General features: G+C 43.9%; 1 protein-coding gene across 4 annotated transcripts in view; it reads left to right on the plus strand.

Annotated features, from left to right (window-relative positions):
- lrch1 (leucine-rich repeats and calponin homology (CH) domain containing 1) overlaps positions 1–22,898 on the plus strand; it is an 80,540-nt gene that overhangs the window by 46,577 nt on the left and 11,065 nt on the right. The window contains exons 7-19 of one of the 4 annotated variants that reach the window (XM_087175690.1): positions 412–499; positions 1,257–1,362; positions 2,074–2,189; positions 3,497–3,567; positions 3,774–3,860; positions 4,621–4,698; positions 5,027–5,063; positions 8,620–8,692; positions 9,784–9,906; positions 16,640–16,749; positions 17,296–17,433; positions 18,205–18,282; positions 21,733–22,713. In XM_087175690.1, the coding sequence (XP_087031816.1) occupies positions 412–499; positions 1,257–1,362; positions 2,074–2,189; positions 3,497–3,567; positions 3,774–3,860; positions 4,621–4,698; positions 5,027–5,063; positions 8,620–8,692; positions 9,784–9,906; positions 16,640–16,749; positions 17,296–17,433; positions 18,205–18,282; positions 21,733–22,026 (1,399 nt within the window). In that variant the 3' untranslated portion in view covers positions 22,027–22,713. Of the gene's footprint in view, positions 1–411; positions 500–1,256; positions 1,363–2,073; positions 2,190–3,496; positions 3,568–3,773; positions 3,861–4,620; positions 4,699–5,026; positions 5,064–8,619; positions 8,693–9,783; positions 9,907–16,639; positions 16,750–17,295; positions 17,434–18,204; positions 18,283–21,732; positions 22,714–22,898 lie in introns of those variants that run through there. The other 3 variants (XM_023412579.2, XM_087175688.1, XM_087175689.1) reach the window with 3 other exon arrangements.

Raw genomic sequence — 22,898 nt, forward strand, 5'->3', positions numbered from 1 at the left:
TGAAGAGAACGTGAAGGTCATGGAAGCAGAAGACTTTAACTGGACACATGAATAATGTGTATTTCAAAACTGTAGGAAAAATGTATTGAAGACAAAACATCAGTGATAATGTTGAATGTTTATTAAAAGGAAGAAACACGTAAAGATGGAAAAACACACAAGTACATGATGATAAAACACAGATCTGAGCAGGAAGTCAGGTTTAACTCAGCAGTGTGAACAGAGAGAGAGAGAGAGAGAGAGACTGTGCTCTCTCTCTCTCTCTCTCTCTATCTCTCTGTTTCACTGTGGCTCACTTTCTCTCTAGCTCGTGCACGCACATGCACACATACACCCTCCTCCTCCTGTGTGTGTGTCAGGTGTGTGACCTGTGTTGTGTGTGTGTGTACGTGCGTGTGTGTGTGTGTGCAGTGTGGAGGACATGGAGCAGCAGAAGAAGCAGGACAGCGACTCAGGAGTCGGCAGCGACAACGGAGACAAGAGACTGTCTGCTACTGAGGTACTGACACTGTGTGTGTGTGTGTCTGTGTGTGTGTGTGTGTGTGTGACCTTTGTGTGTCCTTGTGCTTTTGTATAATTGTCTATATATGCCGTGTGTGTGTGTCTTGTATATTTCTGTCAGTGTTGAATCTTCTGCTCGTTATCAGGATCATTACTGATGGATTGTTTTAAAGCTGATCAGCTGTTTGTGCAAAGGAAACCTGACTTGTCCTTTAAACTGATGAATCTTTCAATGGGCTTCAGTAACGTGTGTCGTTTATTTGTAAAAGCCTCTGATTTTAATTTTACTATCCATCGCTGATTTCTACAAAACTATTATATTATTATTAACAGTGTATTTTGAACAGAACATGATTCTGTTATTTGTGATGTAAAATGATGCGACTGCAGCTGCAGAAACATCTGCAGAAGACGAGCGATTCTTCACGTTTGTTCCACCTGAACAACAACCTCTTTAGGTCCTGAGGCTGAAACTGAATCCAACGTGTTTTATCTGCTGCTTTTAAATAAATGTGACTGAGCTGAAACGTTAAGAGAAACTTCAGTGACGGCGAATCTGATAATCATCAATTAATCATTTTTCAAACTAAAATACTGAACATGTTTCACAGAGGACAAGGTGATTTAAACTTTTATTTTGACAATTTTATCCAATAAATGATTATAATTGATTATTTGCTAATTGGTTAATTGTTTCATATCTAATGCTGCCTGTTGTTTGTTTGTTTGTTTGTTTGTTTGTTTGTTTGTCGCAGCCGTCAGATGAAGACAGTCTGAGTCTCAACGTGCCGATGAGCCACATCACAGAGGAGGAGGGGATCAGTAAAGACGACTCCAGTGAACACATCAGCTCCCTGACAGGTAACACACACACACACACGCACACACAGACACACACACACACACACACACACAAACACACAGATCTGATAGTGGACAGGCTGAAATCACTGTGGGAGTGTGAGCATAGACAGTATGTACAGGACGAGTGTATATATATATCTATAAAACCATCATCACCTTTATGTAAAAGTGACCAGGAGCTTATTGAGACTTCACGGAAAGGAGCGCATGTCTGAAAGAGGCTGTATTGTTGCTTTGCTTTGCTTTGTGCTTTGTGCTGTGTGTGTGTGTGTGTGTGTGTGTGTGTGTGTGTGTGTGTGCGTGTGCGTGTGTGTGTGTCTGGGCTGTTGAACTCCATTAGAGAAGCGCAGCAGCTCCCCAGACACGCAGTTTAAATAGACTTCAATCTGCCTCAATCAGGTCAGAGCTGATGGAGGGTCACATTCACTGAGCTGAGAGGAAGGAGGGAATGAAGGAAGGAGGGAAGGAAGGAAGGAAGGAAGGAAGGAGGGAGGCATGTCTGGGTTATTTTCCCCCACAGTTTCTTCATCATGTAGGTGGAGCCCGTCAGCTTCACACCAACATGTACACAAGAACAGACATTTACTGTGGCTTCAGACAGGAAGTGAGGTGATGAGTCTGTGTGTGAATGACGTGAGGTGAACACACAATAAAACTCCCAGCATGCCTGTTTCAGACTTTTGACGCCTCACGTTTCCTCCACTCCAGCAGACCCGCACTGCGACTCGGTCCGGCTGATCGAGGAGAGTCCTACGGAGGCCCTGAAGGAGCAGTTCAGCTACAGAGACTCCGCGCTCAGCACTCGCTTCGTCAACTACATCAAGGCAAGACGTCACGTGGCCTGAGTGTTTCAGTCCCTCATTAAACTTTGATGCAGTAAATGGTTGGAGTTTATGAATAATGCCTCAGTCAGAGCGAGGTTATGTAAAACCGCTCTGTGTTCTAATGGAGCCTGAACTGTCACTTTGTGTTGATGTGAGTTTAATTTACTGGACTGTCCCGTTATAGACGCTTACATCACACTGAGCCCGTGTCACCGTGGAGACTCAGCTGCGACCAAATAAGGACTAAACACAAAACAAAAGGACGACACAAAGAGCTGAGGAGCCTGTTGATGTGGATTCAGTCAGAGGAGCTGAATGAAACTCTCACAGTAGCAAAGAAACTGTCCTCAAAAAAACTCCCCTAAAAACACACCTTCACATACGAGTGACAGATTCCTCTCCCTCTCCAGAGGAAGTGGTGCGACGTTATTTAAGAGCCACAAACACAGATCGCTGCTCGTCTCCTGATTCCTACTGAAAGACAACATTTGTTTCTTGTAACTATGACAACGGTCGTTCCCGAACCTTAACCCAGCGGTTATTATTGTGACCAGAGGTGTAGTGCTGTTTGTTGGCTGGATCTAAACAGCGGGGCCAGCCCTATAATCTGGAATGTGACTGACTGACTGAGGGATCATATTTCCACCTCTGGTCGGCCGAGTGCTGCAGGGAAGAGGAGGAGCACTTCCAATACACTGAGCCTCGCCTCCATTACAGCAAATAAACTAGTTTTATTCCGCATATGATTATTACTAAATGAGGCAGAGGAATAAGTAAAGTTAAGACACACGGAGCAGAGAGAGCATGCGGTGGGATTTTTGGAAACGCACAATTGTATTTCTCTGTTTGCTGTTATGCATAGTGAAATTATTACCCAAAATTACAGCGTCACTTTCAGTCTGACGTCCAAATAAAGGGGAAGATGATCTGGATGAACTGTCGGTGTGTTTCCTGCCTGTCCAGTGTGTTCGTAATTAACACGATAGACAAAAACCACAAGATAAGAAAGACTGTTTATGTTTAGATGATCCTCACATGTGATGGATTCAGCCTCAAAGAAAAAGAGGAAAAAGATGATGATGATTCTTCATCCGTCCATCTGAGAAACAAAGGGAGCGTTGAGGAAGGAGAGAATAAACTGAGGAGGGACAGACGTTATTACAGTCTGCTGATTGTTGTTTGTTGATGGAGGGACGGTGGTAATGTCTCTGAATTTTGGCCAATGGCTGAGCGAGTCTTTGGATCATGTGACAGCTGCAGCTGGTTCTGATGTGTGTGTGTGTGTGTGTGTGTGTGTGTGTGTGCAGGGTCGGACAGCAGCAGACTTTGACGAGCCCCTCAGGATAGAAGAAGACTCACACTGGCAAACAGAACAAATGTAAGTTCATCTCTCTGTTTATTTACTCTGGATTAATGTGTCACTTTATATTTTATATCAATCATTTATATTGATTTATTGATTGGAGTTGATAAGTAATGGGTTTTCAGATCAGAACATTCAGACAGTTGATTGATTTTAAAGTGCCCACGTTGCCACTGTGATTGTAGGATATATACTCTTTACTTGTGTCTCTGGGGTCTCAGGTCAAAGGTCAAAGGGGGCACAGAGCTCCACATTGACATGATCAACCAGCTGAAGGAGGCTGTGGAGCTGCTGCAGGACCCCAGCAGGTGAGAGGTTCAGGTGGAGCTGGGTGTTATTCACAATGTGCCAATTTTCACACTTGGTTAAAGCAGCTATTTGTAAGTTTTGCTATCGCTACATAGCTAACGTTAGCATGAACAGCTGTTTACTCACCAGTCTAGAAGAAATGTTGAGAATTCATCATCAAACTCCTTTACTCAACAACATCTGTCTCCAGAGGTGGAAAGGAACACCAATGTTAACTCTTGTTTCTATTACTTCTTTCCTTCTGCTGAAGTTAGCATGCTAACCAGCTAGCTCCTTCTCGTGACTTTCCGATTACAACTCACTGCAGCCTCCAGTCTGCCCTGAAGACGTAGCGCTGATCAGAGGACGTATTACGTATCATGTTCAGCGTCAGAGGAAACGTACAAATAGCTCCTTTAATGCACTAACAAACGTATAAGAAGTGAAATACACCGTGATAAAAGGATATTACGCAAAATAAAGACTGAGATCCTGAAACAGATTATTTTGAATATAATAATGAGCCCTAACAAAGTTTTGCAGGATTTTTATTCTCTAGAAAATTCACTCAGAGCTCCAACAAAGATGCACATTCAGTCTCCAGCCTCTGCACCAAAAACTCATCCCCTGATTCTTAGCTCAAGGTCAAACTTTACAACAAATTTAATCAACATCAGTTAACAAGCTCTTCAGAAATCCTCCTGTTGAACAGACGAACACACGTGACCAGAACGAACTGAGCGGTTGATTTAACAACACAGTTTCCTCCTTGTGTGTCAGAGTGAGCGCGGAGCAGGACGACCTGTCTGGAGTCCAGCTCTACCCGGTGGAGATGGTCACAGTGGAGGAGTCACTCAAGTAAGAGTCTGTGTGTCAACATGTTGTGCGTCAGATAAACAGTTCAGACACTGATCTCAGCCGCTGCTTACACTATAGAACACTGAGGGTAACCATAGCAACAGTACTGATGCTTCACACTACATCACCAGTTAAAGGTATATTATATAATGCGGCATTTGTCCGTTGGTGTTTGTAAACACGCCATTCAAAGTTGGCCCCTCCTCGCTGAAGAGAGAGAGAGAGTGAATGAAGAAAGGGAGCGGTGTTAACGAGAACACAGCAGTGAATCAGAGAAATAAGAAGAGAAACTAAATCCTCTTTCCTTCTTTTCTTTCTCTCTGCTCAGTGGGCAGGACAGTGATGACGGCGCCTCCACTCCAAAGGTACAGTGTGCAGAACTAACTTAACTCTTATTTTGAATGAACAGCAGAGAACAGCAGGGTGTCGTCAGCGTAGGGGAGAATAGTCGACACCAAATTGTAATGAAACAGTGACGAACAGTCCGTCAGAGATGATGCTTTTTATCTGGAGAGACTTCCAGTGAGTTTGGATTAAAGTTTGGTTTTCTGGATCAATAATTAAAATTTGTTATAATAATAATAATACTAGTGTAGAGTGATGGAGTGTGACAGTATGTGATAGAAAGGTTCTGCTTAAAGAAAAAAAAAGAAGAGCTTAGAGGAACCCTGTTATTGATGATATGCAGGGAAATCTGAGAAATGTTGTCAAACTGTTGTAAATGCTACTTTCTGGGAGTTTGTCATGTTTAGCACATCTGTGCTTTGAATGTTTACATTTATTTAGTTTAAAAAAAAAGGACACATTCCCGTTTTAGCAGATTTTTAATCATCCTCAAACATTTTCTGGGTCAACAGTCAACAAACACAGATGTATTCAATATAGGAAACATCTGCAGTGACTACTGTTTGTTACAGTGTCTTTTTCTGATACGACCACTATGGGGCATCATGCACATAGTGGCTTTAAAGGTCCCATATCTTCTTCTTCTATGTTTTATTTGAAGTGTTGATCCATAAGAAGATATATTTGTGGTTTTAAGAACCAAAAACCATCCCAGTGTAGTTTTACATCTCCTCTCTCAGGCTTCTCTCTGGAGCTCTAGTAACAACAGGTCAGTCAGCCAATCAGAAGAGAGGAGGCTCTGAGCCTCTCTTCTGATTGGCTGACTGTTTCTGAGTGATCCAATAAAAATATAGCAGATTTCAGGTAAAAACACTCAGAGAAACCAAATCCTGCAAGGTTTGGATGGTGGGTCCAGGTGGGCGGGGCTTGGTGACTGCTTTGTTGTGACATCACAAAGTTCCAGAAGTCCTGACGGCTGGTTTTAAGGCTCAGTTTCTGAATACAGGCTGTGTGCATTTCTCTGTGGACTGAGGCTTTGATACTTTCACAGTATTAATATAGAAGCTAGAGCTGATCTATAATCACACTACACATGGACACACACCTTTATACTATATGGGACCTTTAAATCTAGTAGGTGTAGTACAGTACTTTTTAAAATATTTTGTGTCTTTATCCTTGGAAATATAACACAGAGCCTGTAAGTATATAAGTAATTGAGGATATTTAATTTAATAAAGTCGATTTAAGGCCTAAACGTGTGATGCGTTCTGTAGCAGCACCTGGAGGAAGGTGGCTATGAGTTCCAGAAGAAGAGACAGATGATTCTAGAGAAGGCCAGGTTTGAGGCCCAGCTTGCATGTCGGGAGTATGAGTGGCATATGTCCATCAAGGTAAACATACTGTAGCACCAAAGCCACTGGCTGTAGGTTCAGAGTGAATGCCCTCAGCTGTCATCAGTCGTGTCTCCCAGTGAACTCACAGTCTTCTACCTGTGTGTCTGTTTGCTGTGAGAAGCTTTCACATGTGTCACAGTCCGTCTGGCAGCATGTGAGCGGAGCGGGGAAATGTTTTCCTCGTCGCCATACGTCAGTCCAGATCTTTCACCGGTGACTCAAACTGTTTAGAGACGACCGATTGGCTTGAATGACGTCGGGTTTGATGAACTGGTGAACTGGCAGTTTCCCGTCTTGCATGTTGGTGTGTAAATAGTTCATCTGCAGAAGAGGCTGATGTGTGACGTCGCTCTGTTTGGTTTGTGTGTGTCTTTGTGTCATAAGCAACCGGCGCTGTCTGACAATAAGAGTTCAGGTCGATGAACAGTATTGACTTAATGTCAGTTGTGTCTTGTATTGTTGTGTTACACCTCAAACCTCCTGGAAAACAGTTTATATTCAGTCACAAGCTCCCATTAAAGGAATAGTTCAACCTTTGTCACAAACAGTTGCAACATGAAACTCCCTCTAAAGCCACAAATTCTTGTTGTTTTCTGCTTCTATGCTGCAATGAATAATCAATCAACAGAATTTATTTAAAAATCAGCAGTTATTTTTTAAGCAAATGGGGGTTTGAACGGTTTGTCAGACTGATGTCACTCAGGTATTTTACAGGCATTTTTCACTATTTACTGTCATTTCATAATCAAAACAATCAATCAAGTAATTAAAAAGAAAACATTTTAGCTGGTTAATCAACAGTGAAAACTCTCATTAGTTGCAGAACTGCAAACGAGATACGACGTGTTAATTAGTGAGCTTCAGAGGTAGGCAACGTTTTATCTTTGGACAGAGCAAGGCTAGCTGTTTCCCTTTGTTTCCAGTCTTTATGCTAAGCTACGCTAATCACTTCAGCTCCAAACTGAGCTCCCAGGCGTGAAACAGATGTCGATCTTCTCGGTTAAAGTTTGGAAATAAAGCAAATGAGCGTCTGCGCTGCCAGTGAACGTCACAGCTTGGCGCCCTCAGACTGGAGCCGTCAGTGTTCGACAGAAACACGGAGAACAAGACGGCTCTGTCTGAGGAAGGTTCAACAACGCTCTGAACACACGGACAAACTGCTTATCAGACGGAATTAGAAACACAGACTCACCGAGTCCAGGATCTGACCGGGCCACAACACAATCAGCTGTTTAGGCTCATTGTTGTTGGTTTGGTTTGGGTGACGTTCTGACGATGTGGATAATGAGATGTGAGCAGGGCCTTTACATTCATACGTTGTGTTGAGAGGTTTTCTCATTACCTCCCGTCCTGCCTGCGCCGTGATTAAATCTTAAAATGCAAATTAGGGACAGCTCGTCAACAAACAACTCCTGCTGTAAAGAGATTCTGTGCAGCACCCTTGAATTACTAAGGAGAGATTAAACCTGTCTGCCTCAAGTAAAAGACTGAAGGTGTTTTGTGCCGACTGTAAACAGAACCAGACGATGACCAGTCTGATGATGCTGGTTTTCCAGAACCACCATTGTTAGGCTCAGTGAGGAGATCAATATGAGCCAGACCACTTCCAGACGTGGTCTCAACGATCCAGTATCCTGCTGTTTCCAGTGTGTTCTGAGTTCTGAGTTTTTAAGAAACCCAGACACAGGTCAGATGTTGAGAGCAGGTGGGAACCAGGTCGTGGTGACCGGTGGAAGACCTGAGAGGATTTCCCCTCCAGGATCATTATTAAACTGACTCTGATCACACAGACTTTGCAGAAATCTAGAGCACTTTAATTCTGGTAGACTGCAGGAGTCTCAGACAGAGTCCTGACCCCGGATCAGTCTGGTCTCTGTCTGTGCTGGTTATATAATCTGAGTGATGGTTAAAGAGGGAGGAGGGAGAGTGGAGTCTTCTCTGAGCCAATTTGGCGGTTAACTGTAGGTCACTGAACTCCTGTTAAAACCTCATCACAGGAGTGTGTGTGTGTGTGTGTGTGTGTGTGTGTGTTTGTGTGTGGTTTATATCTGTGTGTCAGACTCCTCCCACATGAAGCTCAGGACAGAAAGAATCCAGCATCTGTTCAGTTCATTATTCTGTCAGTGTTTATTAGTGAAACTGTCTAATTATCACGTCGTCTCCGCTTCTGTTGCCACAGCGAGACGACAGATCTCCAGCCAGCGGATCCCCGTCCTTCTCCAGCCCGCCGTTTGGACTCAAGCCCCGTTCAGGTGAGCTGGGTGTGGACTGAGTGGGGGGTGGGTCGGGTACCTGGACTACCAGGTTGGTGTTTCTGAATAATGTAAAATGGTGAACATCACATCGAGCTGATGAGGTGTCGGATGCTCAAAGTCTGTTGCGGGTTTTCATGTATCATGAGAGTGAAATAATGTGGGAGTGGAGCCGCAGGTCGTCGCTCTACCTGTTTTAAAATCTATATTTGTTCAAGTAACAGACATGATTTTAATCAGATATACTGAAGCAACAGGAAACGATTGACTGTTTAAGAGTGAATGACTGATGTGAAAGCTGGAGTGAGAGTAGACGAAGGAAATCTAAAATCTTAAACCATCCAAAAACTACAAACTGTCTGAAAGGCAAGTGAAATTTTTTTGTTGCCAGGGTCATTTTTTTTCATGTGTATAAACAACCCCAGAGAGACTGGGGAGGAAAAAGAAAGTCATAAAAAATAAATAATAAAGAAATATTTTTTTTCTCAGGGGTTGTTTTCACAGATTAATAAACGTGAATCCAAACCAGCTTCATGGTCTCTGCTCGTCCGCTGTGTTTGTAGAATACAAACCTCAGCCTCATGCTTTCCTAGAGCTAGCAGCCGTCCAGCGTCCGTTTTGCTAGCTGTTACCAGTGTGTGAAATGTTGCTAACCGCTAATGAAGCTAACATGATTGCTAACAGCATGTCGAGGTGACCTGTATTGTGAAATGCCACTAATCTGTATTTTGTTTCTGTGCTGTCGTGTGTTCTGTGTTGTCGTCTCGTGGTGTCCCCTGTTTTCACTCTTTCCTTTTTCCGATTTACTCGTTCTGTCACTTCTCCTCTCTCACACTCACCTGCTGCATGACTTTTATTGTGGAAATCATGATCTCACCTGCCTGCTGTTTTTAACTCCCTGCCACACGTGTTTCTGGACCTCTGTCCTGGTGGTGTCGGTGTTTTCGGGGTGTGTTTCTCGTGGAATGAACTTTGCCTTGCTGTACTTGATCCACCTTGGTGCCCCATCCCCCCCCCCCCCCCCTCCCCACCTTCCTCCACTACACACACTATGCCCGTCACTTCTGACCACTTCCACCACCTGGTTGTAGCCCCGCCCTCGCTGCCCTGCTCGCCCCCTCCTTCCTGTCTCGACCCCTCCCTCCTCTCACAGGCCTCGCCCTTCCGTAGAGATACCCCACGTAGCCATGACGATGGAGGCGTGCACAGCCGCGGTAGGTCCCCTACCTTTTTCCCACTAACTGGCCTTGGAGGCTGCAGAGCCAGGTTACACACACACACACACACACACACACACACACACACCTGGACTCAGGTGTCTGCTGAATCTCTCCAAACGTTTTTCTTTTCAGAGTAAAAGTCTGGGATTCTTTTAATCTCTCACTTATTGTGTTCTCGACCATCAGGTGGGAAGTTTGTCAGTTTTGTTTTTCTCTGTCTAACTTTTGTTTTCTTTGACGACCAGTTTCAACAGACAGTTGAATGAATCTTGGCACTTTGGGGCCACCGTACACTAATTCAACATAAAGCTGCAGCTAGGAGACAGCTAGCTTAGCTTAGTTTAGCATAAAGAAACTGGGAACTTCTTGTTCTGAGTAACTTTGTGTGTCATGTCTGCTCTGACTGCGACTCTCTGGCTCCCCCTGTTGGTAACCATGGTGACAACATGACAAACAATCGTAGTTCATTCCTAACTTTCTTCTCGTTTTCTCCTCGACTGCTGCTGTATGATTTCTGCCTCAGACCACATGGGTGGGTGTTTTAGATTACTGCTTGCCTGTGTGTGTGTGTGTGTGTGTGTGTGTGTGTGTGTGTGTGTGTGCGTGCGTGCGTGTGTGTGTGTGGTAGCAGCACGATCAAAGAGGAGCTTCACCACACTGGGCTTTCATCTCCAGCTGTTCACGTGTGTGTGGTGGCTGCAGACGAGCAGACGCATGTGGTAGAAGTTAAATTCACTGCATGTGTGCGTTAACTGTGACACACACACACACACACACACACACACACACACACACACACACACACACAGACACTGAAGCTCAACAAAATGTGTGTAAGTCCTGGAAGAGTCTGAAATGATCTAGATTCACCAAACTTCCCTGTCACTTAATAACTCACGATCTTTAGCCGCAACATGAAAGAGATTTAATTTAGTCAGTGGTTGTGGATTTTTGTTTGTGGAACTTTCTGACTCTTCTACACTGTAAAATCTTAAACACAGATTTATTAAATCAGCCATTTGATTTAATATATATCTCATCAATGACTCTAGTCTCAGTGGCAGCGTTCACCAGCAGCATCCTGACGTGTGTTTTCGTTGGTGACTCACATCAGTGCATCAGGATGTACCAGAGTCTCATTTCTCATCGTGGACACATGTTTTCAGAAAAGCAGCATTTTTATCCCGTGTGCTGGCCGCCGCGGCCGGAAGCTTCCTGTGTCTGCTGTGAGTTACAGGCGTCACGTGATGCGACGCGGCCGCTGTGTGTTGCACGTTAGAAAGTCGTAATAATGTCACTGTCAGACGGAGACGACGTACTGCGACTGTCTGATGTGTCTCCAGTTGTGTGTCTGAGTGTGAACGCAGCTTCTGCACTATGAATGAGTCTGTGCTTTTCTCTGTGGACATTTGTATATATATGTATTGTGTGTGTATAGTGTGTGTGTGTGTGTGTGTGTGTGTGTGTGTGTGTGTGTGTATTTTTAGCTCCTATATTTTAAGTGTTAGATAATGGTCCCTAAAGGAGTATCCCACTTCCACTGCAACGGAGTCCAAGATTTCAGATGGATCACAGCTGTGTGTGTGTGTGTGTGTGTGTGTGTGTGTGTGTGTGTGTGTGTGTGTGTGGGTGTGTGTGTGTGCCTAGCTGTGTCTCAGTCAGTTGGTCCATAAAAGGCTCTGATATGTTGCAGGAAGTCAACAGTGACTCTGAGCTGTTTAACTGTTCACACACTCTCAGTAACGACTTCTACATGTCGACAAACGATCCTTCACAGACTCTCTCACTTCCCCCTCTCACCACTATCAGGACCCTTTAAATCTGTGCTTCATTCTCACTTCACTGTTTTCAATCATGTGTTCCCTCAGTTCGTATCAGTTAATTCTTTAAAGCTCCTCCAGTGTAAAGGTCTGTGTCCATGTGTAGTGTGATTATAGATCAGCTCTAGCTTCTATATTAATACTGTGAAAGTATCAAAGCCTCAGTCCACAGAGAAATGCACACAGCCTGTATTCAGAAACTGAGCCTTAAAACCAGCCGTCAGGACTTCTGGAACTTTGTGATGTCACAACAAAGCAGTCACCAAGCCCCGCCCACCAGAGACATTGTTGCTCTGAAGCGTTGTGTGTTTCTACATGACTGGTTTATGTGTGTGTGTGTGTGTGATAAGCTAATGACTAATGGTGTATAATGGGTTCTGGCCTCAGGGAGAGTGACATCACCAGGAACCGACACGCTCACATCATCACTGCTCCTGACCTCATTAGCAACCAATCATTACCACGTGTGTGTGCGTGTGTGTTTGTGTGTTTTTAAGATTGCGTTTATTTGCATACCTGTTAGTGTGTAAAAGACTGCCTCTGCATGTTGGTGCATATTTGGTGTGTGTGTGTGTGTGTGAGCTTGTACTGCTGTCTCTGTATGACTGTATGAGGGTAAAGCCCTGGTGTGAAGGTCGGGGTCGGACATTTAGTCGTGTGTAGTCTTGACCGGCTCCATTAGCATCAGAACTTAATGAGTCTGAGTATTTCTCAGCCGGGAACCAGATTCAAACTGAAACTGGCAATCAGAACCATCAAACCATCAGAACCATCAGAACCATCAAACCATCAGAACCATCAGAACCATCAAACCATCAGAACCATCAAACCATCAGAACCATCAGTATTCCTGCTGAGACCTCCTCATGTTCTCCCAGACAGAGAGTTGTGACCTCAGAGGGAATTGAACCTGTGACCTTGGCGTTGGCAGCACTTTGCTCCGTCTGTAGATTTACACTCAAACTTGTCAACACTCTGCTCTGTGAGAAAAAGTCTGTTTCCCACACACACACACACACACACACACACACACACACACACACACACACACACACACACACACACACAGGTCATTTTCAGCCGGATCAGCTCTGTGATCAGAGATGTTATCTGTTTGCAGAGAGAGAGAGAGAGAGAGAGAGAGAGAGAGAGAGAGAGAGAGAGAGAGAGAGAGAGAGAGAGAGAGAGGTAAAGGCTCTGTGTCAGTGTATTGCTGTAGAATCAGGCGGTAACCATGGTGACGAGGAGCAGGTTTACACTGGAAAAGGCTTAGATAGATAACAACGAGCTCATCCATCTGTATTATTATTGAATGGGAGAGGATTACTTTCTGTCTGCGTCAGTAAACATCAGCAGCAGCTGAAACAAAGTAGTTTCATGAGTTTGTACCGAAGAAAATTAGCGCACGATATTGTTTCTGTACAAACAGGAAATGATCCAGTGATCAAACTTTGACGTCTTTGAATTTTAGTAAGATATCTCAACGAGTATTTGATTTATTGCCATGAACTTTGATTCAGACGTTCGTGTTCCCCTGAGGATGAACTCCAACAACCTTGCTGATCCTCTGATTTTTTTCATGTAGCGCCATCATGAGGTCAAACTTTTCATTGTCCAATTCTTTGTTTTATGACCAAATACCTGCAAAACCAAAACCATTCCCATCAGCCTCAGCTGGACTTTGTGTTTACTGCTAATAAGCAAATGTTAGCATGCTAACACACGAAACTATGGTTGTAGCATTGTACCTGCTAATCCTGCTTTTGGTTACAGTTACACAGTTACATGTTCACTGTTTGAATTAGGGTTAAAAAAAAAAAACCTTTCCACATCCTGTTCAAACGACCCAATTTAATTAAAATAGACTGAAAAAAATCATCGGAAATGCACGTAGCGTTAGCTTTGTCATTGTGCACGTCAACCCACAGGCCAGACCTGCAGACCTGCAGACCTGCAGACCAGCAGACCTGCAGACCTGCAGACCTGCAGACCAGCAGACCTGCAGACCTGCAGACCAGCAGACCTGCAGACCTGCAGACCTGCAGACCTGCAGACCTGCAGACCTGCAGACCTGCAGACCTGCAGACCTGCAGACCTGCAGACCAGCAGACCTGCAGACCTGCAGACCTGCAGACCTGCAGACCTGCTGTGTTCACCGCTGACTGACTGAGCCGGTGAAACACAGTCTGCGTTCGGTTCTGTGTGTGAAACACTGACCTGGTCTCTGTCTGTCACAGTGAGCTGGCTTTTTAAAAACAATGACCCGTCAGAGGAGGAGACACAGACACGAGGTGCTGCAGGCTCAAAGTGTCCAGATGGCAGAGAGACAGAAAGACATTTACAGAGAGGAGGAGGAAGAAAAGGATGAAGAGTGGGGGGAGGGGTGGGGGGGGCGCAGCAGCTTGTGAAATGATTTGACCTAGAAGATAAAACTGTGGAGATAAAACTATTTGCCCTTCATTATCTCCCCTCATCTCTCTCTCTCTCTCTCTCTCTCTCTCTCTGTGCAGCAGAGGGACTGAACGTCACTCAGGATTATCTGGGGTCAAACAAACAAACTCATCACTGAGTCTTTATTCTTGTTTGTTCTCAGGTTTTTCTCTGTTCTGTAAATTCAGGACACCTCCCTGAAAAGTCTCATGAACTTCCTACCTGGACCTGAGGTGATGAGAAACACCTGCAGGTCCATGTCCTCACTCTCTCTCTCCTCCTGCTGGGTCGTTCACCCAAATCACCAAAAACACATTTCCCTTCTGACCCAGCTGTATCGCGCCATAAACATGATTTTATTTTTGAAGGTTTCACTTTCATCAGACAGTTTCACTATCCAAAAAACAAATATAAAATATTCAACAAAAAGTTGCCAAAGTTTATTTTCGAATTAGACAAGTCAGGACAAAATTTATAAAAATGAGTTCCAACTGGATATTGAGAAATTAAGATTTATGATTAAATGTCTTTGATAAAAAAACATTTTTAGAATATAAATTTATTCTGAAAAATAGTCATAGAGAGGTTTAAGTTTAAAATGTCTTTATGTAGTAAAACACTGGACGAAGTGTTTGAAAACCAAAACCATGACGTCCCTCAGTCATCAGACTCTGTAGCTCCCCCCTGTGGCCACTCCCAGGAACTACACAGATACAAGCTGTGTCTGTAGAAAATAGGACACTGAGGAGGTGTGTGTGTGTGTGTGTGTGTGTGTGTGTGTGTGTCTCGGAGTATGTCCTCATTTATACTTTACCGAATCTGATTCTGCTTCATGATTCCAGTTTCTGAGTTCTTACCCTTGTCTTGGTGTCAGTGTAGTGTGTAGTGTCTGTTCTACACAGCCACCTCTCTCTGCAGCCGGGTGGTGTAAGGTTTATCTGACTGTGTGTGTGATCACGTAGATGAATGTACAGTCAATCAGCTGTGTGTGTGTGTGTGTGTGTGTGTGTTCAGGCTGTTATAACGCAGCACTGAACTCTTGTCCACATGACCGCCCCTGTGACAAAGCGCTGCGCTCTGACTGCATGAGTGCACGTCAATGTTCGAGCTTACATAAGCTTCCTACATCTTTTATGGCAGAACGGCTTTTTTTTTTTTTTTTTTTCTGTGTCAGTGAATATACAGAACGTTAGTTAGTGTGTCCACGTCCACGCTTTCCTCTCTTACTCTGGTTTTGATGGAGGTTCCCTGCATCCAGCTGCTGCTCACACAGACAGTCTCCAGCAGGATTTCATGTTCCTCTCTTTTGTTCTGTTATTTTATCATGGATCACTGATGATGTGGTGATTTGGTTTTGACATTAAATCAAATTCAGTTGAAAAGTGAATGTTTAATAAATGACCAGAATATATTTGTAACTATAACTACTATACTTCAGTGTAAAGCGTGTCCCAACTACACATTCAAACACTCTTATGAAACAATGCTAATATGACCTCTAGATGTGTGATAACACACGCTGAGTTTTTACCTGGCACCTGTTAGCTTTAGCTTCAGTGTGTTAGCATAGCATGATATCATGTGTGGAGCCGTCTAGGGAACATTTAAGACCCTTTTACAGGATTGTGGTTTTAAAACACGTCAGCTGGAAACAAAAAGTCAGTCAACTCACAGAGCTAACATTGATTAGCCAACTAGCTATAGCCGTTAAAATCAATTCCTTTAACGACCACTAGAGTCTGGCTCCAACAGTGAGTCAGTCCCCATAGACTCCCATGTTAAAATGTCCAACTTCACAGCAGAAATAAACATGTTTACAGCCTGGTACAAAAACTGTTTTGGTCTCTAGAGCTAATTTCCTCCTTCATGACACCTGTTTATAAAACTCACCTGTTTATATTTTATTAAGGACTAAGGTTATGGAGGATTGGGGGCGTGGCCTCTCTGAGTGACAGGTGGGTGAGCGTACGCTTGCCACAAACAGACATACATCAACGTCTCAGCTTCACACACTCCCCTCCTCTTTGCTCATTTTTGGATTAGCTGGGAGTTAGGAGGCGGAGTCAGACACTGCCAAGATGGCGACAGTGTAGCAGTTCACTCTGAGCTTCAAAACCGTTCTTCAGAAACCTGTGGGTGACGTCACAGAGGCTGCGTCCATCTTTATTTACACTCTGAGGCTGAGAATTAGAGGTCACTTTGGTCTGCTTCTGAAATGAAGGAGCCATTTGATTGGTTATTTCCTGATGTGAACTCGTAGTATTTCAGCTCCTGACATCAGACAGGTGTTGAAGAGGTCCTGATTTCTCACCTGATCCTTTTCTCCTCAGATATCATGAATCGTCTCCACCTGAGAGACGCTATGAGACTCATATGTTTCAGACTGTAACCAAGTCACTGTGTCCATGTGAATGTTTCAGTGTAACCTTACCTGTCCTGTTGTTGTTGTCGCCGTTGTTGTTGTTGTTGTGTTGCAGTGTTCCTGCGGAGCCACAAGAGTCTGGAGTCTGTGGATCCTCAGTTCACCATGAGAAGGAAGATGGAGCAGCTCAGAGAGGAACTGGAGCTGATGGAGCAGCTCAGAGACGTGAGACACACACTGATTACTACTGATCATTACACTTACAGCAGCTGTAAACATCCACTCACTTCTTTACTACACACTACAGTGTGCGTCCTTTGTGCAGTTTGATGTAAACATTTAAAAAAAAAAAGAAACCAACAAAACAGGACTGGACCAGTCTTAAATGTTGGAGAGAGACTTGGCTGCTGCCCCCGATAAAACACAGACTCTTGCAGACGTCGCCACTTTTTTAGTGTTCAGTCCTCTCTGTCCTGCTGGACTCAGTCAGGGACTCTGTTGTCGAGTCGTGACCTTTAGCTCCAGGTGGTGGAGAGCTCTTGGGAAATGGTGTTTGTGAACGGCTGCTAAAAACAGAAAAGCCACACAACAAACGCTCTCCATTCAGACTTTTGCATAATTTCCTGTTGGAACAAAACAGTACAGTACAATAATGTATTAAATACTAACTGTAAAGAAGCTGTACACTGAGAGTGTGTATGGTGCACGGTATAGACTTCCTGGTTCAGCCTTAAGACGAGCCTTGTGTTTGTGTTGCTGTTGGTTCCTCAGAGCATCGAGAGCAGACTGAAGGTCGCCCTTCCCGAGGACCTCGGCTCGTCTCTGATGGACGGCGTCGTGCTCTGCCATCTGGCCAATCACATTCGCCCGCGCTCTGTCGGCAGCATCCACGTCCCCTCACCTGCAGTGGTACGTCTGACAGGAATCTGTTTTTATTCATTATCTCAGCTTCTCTCTGATAGAGTTTGTAAAAGTGGTGACAATGGAACTGGAGGTGAGTTTGTTTTGCAGTAAAAAAGTATTTTTCTGTTGTTAAAGCAGCAGACAAGTCAAGGTTATGATAGCTTTGGATTTTTCATTGGTTTTTATTTTTTATTTTGTGTTTTCAGGTACAGTTTTTATTAGTTTCAATGTTAGTTTTAATGTTTTTGTAATATGTGGTATTTGTTGGAGCAAGATTAAAAAAGGTCAGAAAAACCGTTAAAAAATGTTTTCACTGAGGAAAGATGAACAACATCCAAAGGAGACAACTATTACAGCTGTGTGTTAGTCAGTGTGTCTGTGTCATTAACCAGAAGAACTCAACTGGACACAACAACAACAACAACATAAACTGTAGCTATGGACACAAACATGTAAACATTCGACACAAGATGCAGCTTTAAGTGTAAAATGTGTGTAACTGTGTTTCTGAGGCGAGACGCAGAAAAAAACTAAAAAAAACAACAAACTCTAGAGATTTGAACCAGATTCTGAAGCGACTCAACATGAACTGGACTGTCCAGCTGCAGCTCTGCGGCTCATCACTGCAGCTAATTAACAATAAAATATTTGACACTACTTGATACTTGAAAATCTTTTCTTTTTCTTTATGTTGTAAGTTTTAGTTAACGATAACCTTGGCACTTGAAAATGATGACTGTTGTGTAAATGCCACGTTGTGCGACTTTGTGCTTCCAGCCCAAACTCAGCATGGCCAAGTGTCGGAGGAACGTGGAGAACTTCCTGGACGCCTGCAGAAAGATCGGTGTGCCTGAGGTAAGACACCTCCACCCTGTTAGTGCTCCGACAGCAGAGCCGTCGCCTCTCTGAACTGGGGGTCGTTTCTAAGTTTGTTCTTATGTCTCCAAAAATTCACCACAAAGAAATATTCTGGTGTGATACCAAACACCAGAGACTTTCTGACAGACTTTAAGTCCTGACTCACTCACACATATTTTTACCTTTAGGGTAACTTACACTTTCCAATGATATCATAATCTCAGGTGTTCATTGTTAATAAATGTCCATAAATCTCCTTTGAAATCATAGAAAAAATGCTCCTTACCTGCAGAACTTCCCTGAGAATCATCATGTTTTGAAGTTTTCTTCCGTATCACAGTGATGCAGCGACAGGTGTGTGTACATACAAGTGTGCACTGCAAACAGGAGCTGCTAGATGCTAATTCGGGCTAACTTACAATGGTGCACATGTGGCAAAATGTGAAATAAGCAGAGAAAACAGGGCTCAGCGTCAGGGGAAGCATGCACTGAATCAACATAGTTTATAAGAGATGAATGAATGAATGGATGCAGCCTCTGTGTTGCTGAAGGACATTCTGCCAATCAGCGCAGGGATTTGAACCAGCAACGTCCAACCTGAAAACACACCCCCAGTTCATCAGAGTAACTCCCCTGAGATCCAGCTGTCATACTTTGTTGTCAGCATGGTTTCAGTCGACTAATTATTCTACAGAAGCAGTAGAAGAAGCTGTGAAGGTGTCCTGCAAAATAAAGACAGAAATCTTTACGTTAATGTCAATGCAACATTTGCAGATTTAATTATCTTACAATTCATGTTGGTGAGTGAGATGGAAACTGAAACTGAGGATTTTTGCAGGACACTGATGACAACACTAAACTGTGAACCAGATCTGGGAGGAAGGCTGATGGTCCAACGTTTCTGTCATGTGATCTTGAATTAAATAATCCTGAAAAACGTCTTTTAAAATCAAAAAGAAAATCTGAACCGACTCCCTGGGAGAATAAGTCTATATCTATCCTTGAAATCAAAACTCGAGGAGCATTCAGCCTTTTCCCAGGTGTGGTTTCATTTTCCTACCTGCCTCCTTTTTGTTGTCATCGTTTTTAAACTCGGTCATTAATGTTGACATGTAACGCTGATTCATCACCGCTGTCATCGCTGCCTGTGGCTTCCAGCTTCCTCCATCATCAGGACGGCAGCTTCAGTCTGAAACACACGGGGTTTACTGTGTGTGTGGGTGTGTGTGTGTGTGTGTGTGTGTGTGTGTGTGTGTGTGTGTGTGTGTGCGTGCGTGTGTGTGTGTGTGTGTGCGTGCATGGGTGTGTGAGTTTTTAAATGTACTCGTGGCATTGTGCAGACTGGGTCTGTAAAAGGAGAACATGGTTTCTTGGTGCAGGTGCAGCAACTGTCCTGAATCTGTCCAGTTACTGTTCACGTGCTCTGACCGGTGCATTCTGGGAAATACGGTTGCTGGAGAGAGATAACCAAAGATAGTCTGAAAGGTATAGTTCAACATTTCAGGAAATAGACTTTCACTTTGGAGTTAGGTAAGGTACTAGTCTTAGTACTTAGCTTAGCTTAGCATAAAGACTGGAAACAAAGGGAAACAGCTAGCATGGCTCTGTGCAAAGGAAACAACATCCTCCTACCAGTGGGGACCGGTCAATGAGAGACAGGCAGTTAAGCTGGTGACTGCTGGTCATTTGGACCATAATAACTAATTTTCATTAATAACTTGAGTTCATATCATCCGTCTTTAAACCAGGAAGTGAATCATTGAGTTTTTATATGAAGGTGAATGTTACAGAGTTGAAGGTGACATTTTTTACAAGTGGAATTTGTCAGGATTATTTGCTACTTTAAAAATGATTGTTTTATTATATTTTTTTGTGTTTTTATATTTTATCTGACCACGTTAAATATCATTTTAAAGTTTGTTTCTTCATATCTGCTCCGTTATTATTCTGGATCTGAGCTGTTTACCTGGTTGACCTTTGACCTCCATCTCTGCTGCTGCTTGCTGACTGTGTCCAGCCTCTGTTGCTTACTGGCCGGCTGCCTGTAGCCCTCACCGACCGCTTCTGCTAAAAGCTTCTCCGAGCTAACATGCTAACCGCTTCTATGCTAACGTGCTGCGCTGCTGGCTGACTGCACTGGCTTTCCCATCAGCCACCTCACCTCCTCATTATGGTCTGCTTCCTGAGAGAGAGAGAGAGAGTCAGAGTCTCTCCGTCCTCTCTCAGCAAGCAGCCCCTCTTGTTGCCATGGTAACCCCTTGCCTGCCTCCACCTCCGCCCCGCCTCACCCCACCAGCTCACACTCTTATCTGTGACCTTTGACCTCTGTGTCCATCGGGTAACCTCCTGCCTTTTCTTTCTTTCTCTTTTTACTTTCCGGCTGGAACGCACCACGTCTTCCTCTTTCTCCTCTTCCTCTTCCACTTCCTCCTCCTCCTCTTCCTTCTCTTCCTCTTCCTCCTCCTCTTACCTCCTTTCATGTTCTTCTTTTCCTCTCACACCTGTTTCTTCTTTCTCTTTTTCCCTCTTTCCTCCTTCATCTACTTCCTCCTCTATTGTTTTTCTCTCGTCCTTTATTTGTTTTTTAACATCCTCTGTTTCGTCCTCACTTCCAATCTCCTCCTTTTCTCCTCTTCCTTCTCCTGGTTTTTCATACTTCTTCATCTTCTTCCTTCTGGGACAATATTTCTCTCATCCCTTGTTCTTTTCTTTCATCCTTTTTTCCATTTCTTTGAACTTCTTCCTGCACTTTACCTCCAACTGTCCCTCCATTTTTTACTTATCCCCTTGTTTCCTCCTTGTTTCCTCCCTGTTTCCTCCCTGTTTCCTCCCTGTTTCCTCCCTGTTTCCTCCTCCTTCATCTTTGTTCCATCTTCATTTCCTTTTTCCCCTCATCCTTCTTTTCTTTTGATCTTTCTCTCTTGTTTCTGTCTCACCATCATCGTGTTTCTTCTTCACCTCTGATCTCCTCCATCTCTCCTCCCCTCCTCACCTCTTCTTCCATCCTCTTCCTGTTTATTCTTCCCCTCTTGCTTGAACTTTTTTTCTTTATCTCCATCCTTCCTCTCTCCTCTTTCTCATCATTTCCTTCACCTCCTTCATCTTCATTCTCTTTTTTCCCTTCTTCTTCTTCTTGCCTCCTTCTCTCACCATCATCTTTTTTTAACTTTTTTAAACTCTTGCACTTCTTTTCCTCCAACTTTCCTCCCTCCTTATTGTTCATCTGTTTCCCATCTGTTTTTTCTCTCATCTCCTTCCTGCCTTTGTTTCCTGCTCTTTCACTTCACTCCCTCCTTTATTCTTTTCCTCCCTCCCTCCTTTTCTCTTCCCTTGCTTCCTCTCTTCCCTCCCTCGTTTCATTCCCACCATCTCCCCTTCTTTTATTGCATTTATTCCTCCTTCCCTTCTTTCATGTATTTCCTCCTCCCTTTCTAATGGGGGCGCCAGTCTTCCCTCTGTTCGCCCTACGACATCACCCAGTGCCGCCTGCAGCCAGTTCGCACCACGCTTCGGGCGCTGGTTGCCTTGGATACAAGATCTCCGGACAGGAAGCGGGAAGGGCCGGTCTCAACTCCAAACCCCGCCTCCTCCGGGGTGTCAGAGACTCCCTCGTTGGTTTCTGTCACCACTCAAACCCCGCCCCCCGCCTGGCAAATCTGGGACATTGTCGGCTCAAGCTTGGTTCACATCCTCTGCCTAGTTCTGCTCTTTGTGGCCTATAGCTGGAGCGAGCTGACGTAACCGTGACAACTGCCTCCTGTCAGTCACCTGCTAGCCCCGCCCTCGTTCTGCGCAGGCTCCTCCTTCTTACTTCTGCTGCATTTATGTCACATGGGAAAAATCATGCTCAAAATGAAACATGAGTTGCTGTAATGATCCGTCCATGAAAAATCCACAGTCGTCGTTCTGTGTCAAAATGATTCTTAAAGTTTATCTGAAGCTGAACTGTGACTTAAATCAAGTGCGTGTTTTCTAAAGTTACAGTGTTTTTCTATGGAAATCCCTCTTCACCGACAAGATCGTTTTTATGCTTTGATGAGGTGGAAAAGAAACAGAGTTAGTGAATAAACCTTGATGTACATGAATCATGAGACTAAAATATGAAACAAACAGAACTGTCAGATTTCCATAATGTTTTCCCATAGACTGTAAATAAAGATGGATGTAGTCTCCATGACATCACCCACAGGTTTCTAAAGAGCGGTTTTGAAGCTCAGAGTGAGCTGCTCCACCGTTGCCATCTTGGCAGTGCCTGACTCCGCCCCCTAACTCCCAGCTAATCTAAAAATGAGCAAAGAGGAGGGGAGTGTGTGGAGCTGAGACTTTGGTGCATATGCTCACCTACCTGTCACTCAGAGAGGCCACGCCCCCAATTCTTCATAACTGTAGTCCTTAATAAAATGTAAACAGGTGAGTTATATAAACAGGTGAGTTATATAAACAGGTGTCATGAAGGAGGAAATCAGCTGTAGAGACCAAAACTGTTTTTGTACCAGGCTGTAAACATGTTTATTTCTGCTGTAAAGTTGAATATTTTATTCTAATGCTAACGTTAACGATGTAGCAATAGGAAAACTCACATATAGCTCCTTTAAAGTTGAACATTTTTCGGA

This window comes from Seriola lalandi, unplaced genomic scaffold (assembly GCF_002814215.2).
Source record: "Seriola lalandi dorsalis isolate HSWRI2012SDOR001 ecotype SW California unplaced genomic scaffold, Sedor1 jcf7180002054482, whole genome shotgun sequence".
Classification (NCBI taxonomy): domain Eukaryota; kingdom Metazoa; phylum Chordata; class Actinopteri; order Carangiformes; family Carangidae; genus Seriola; species Seriola lalandi.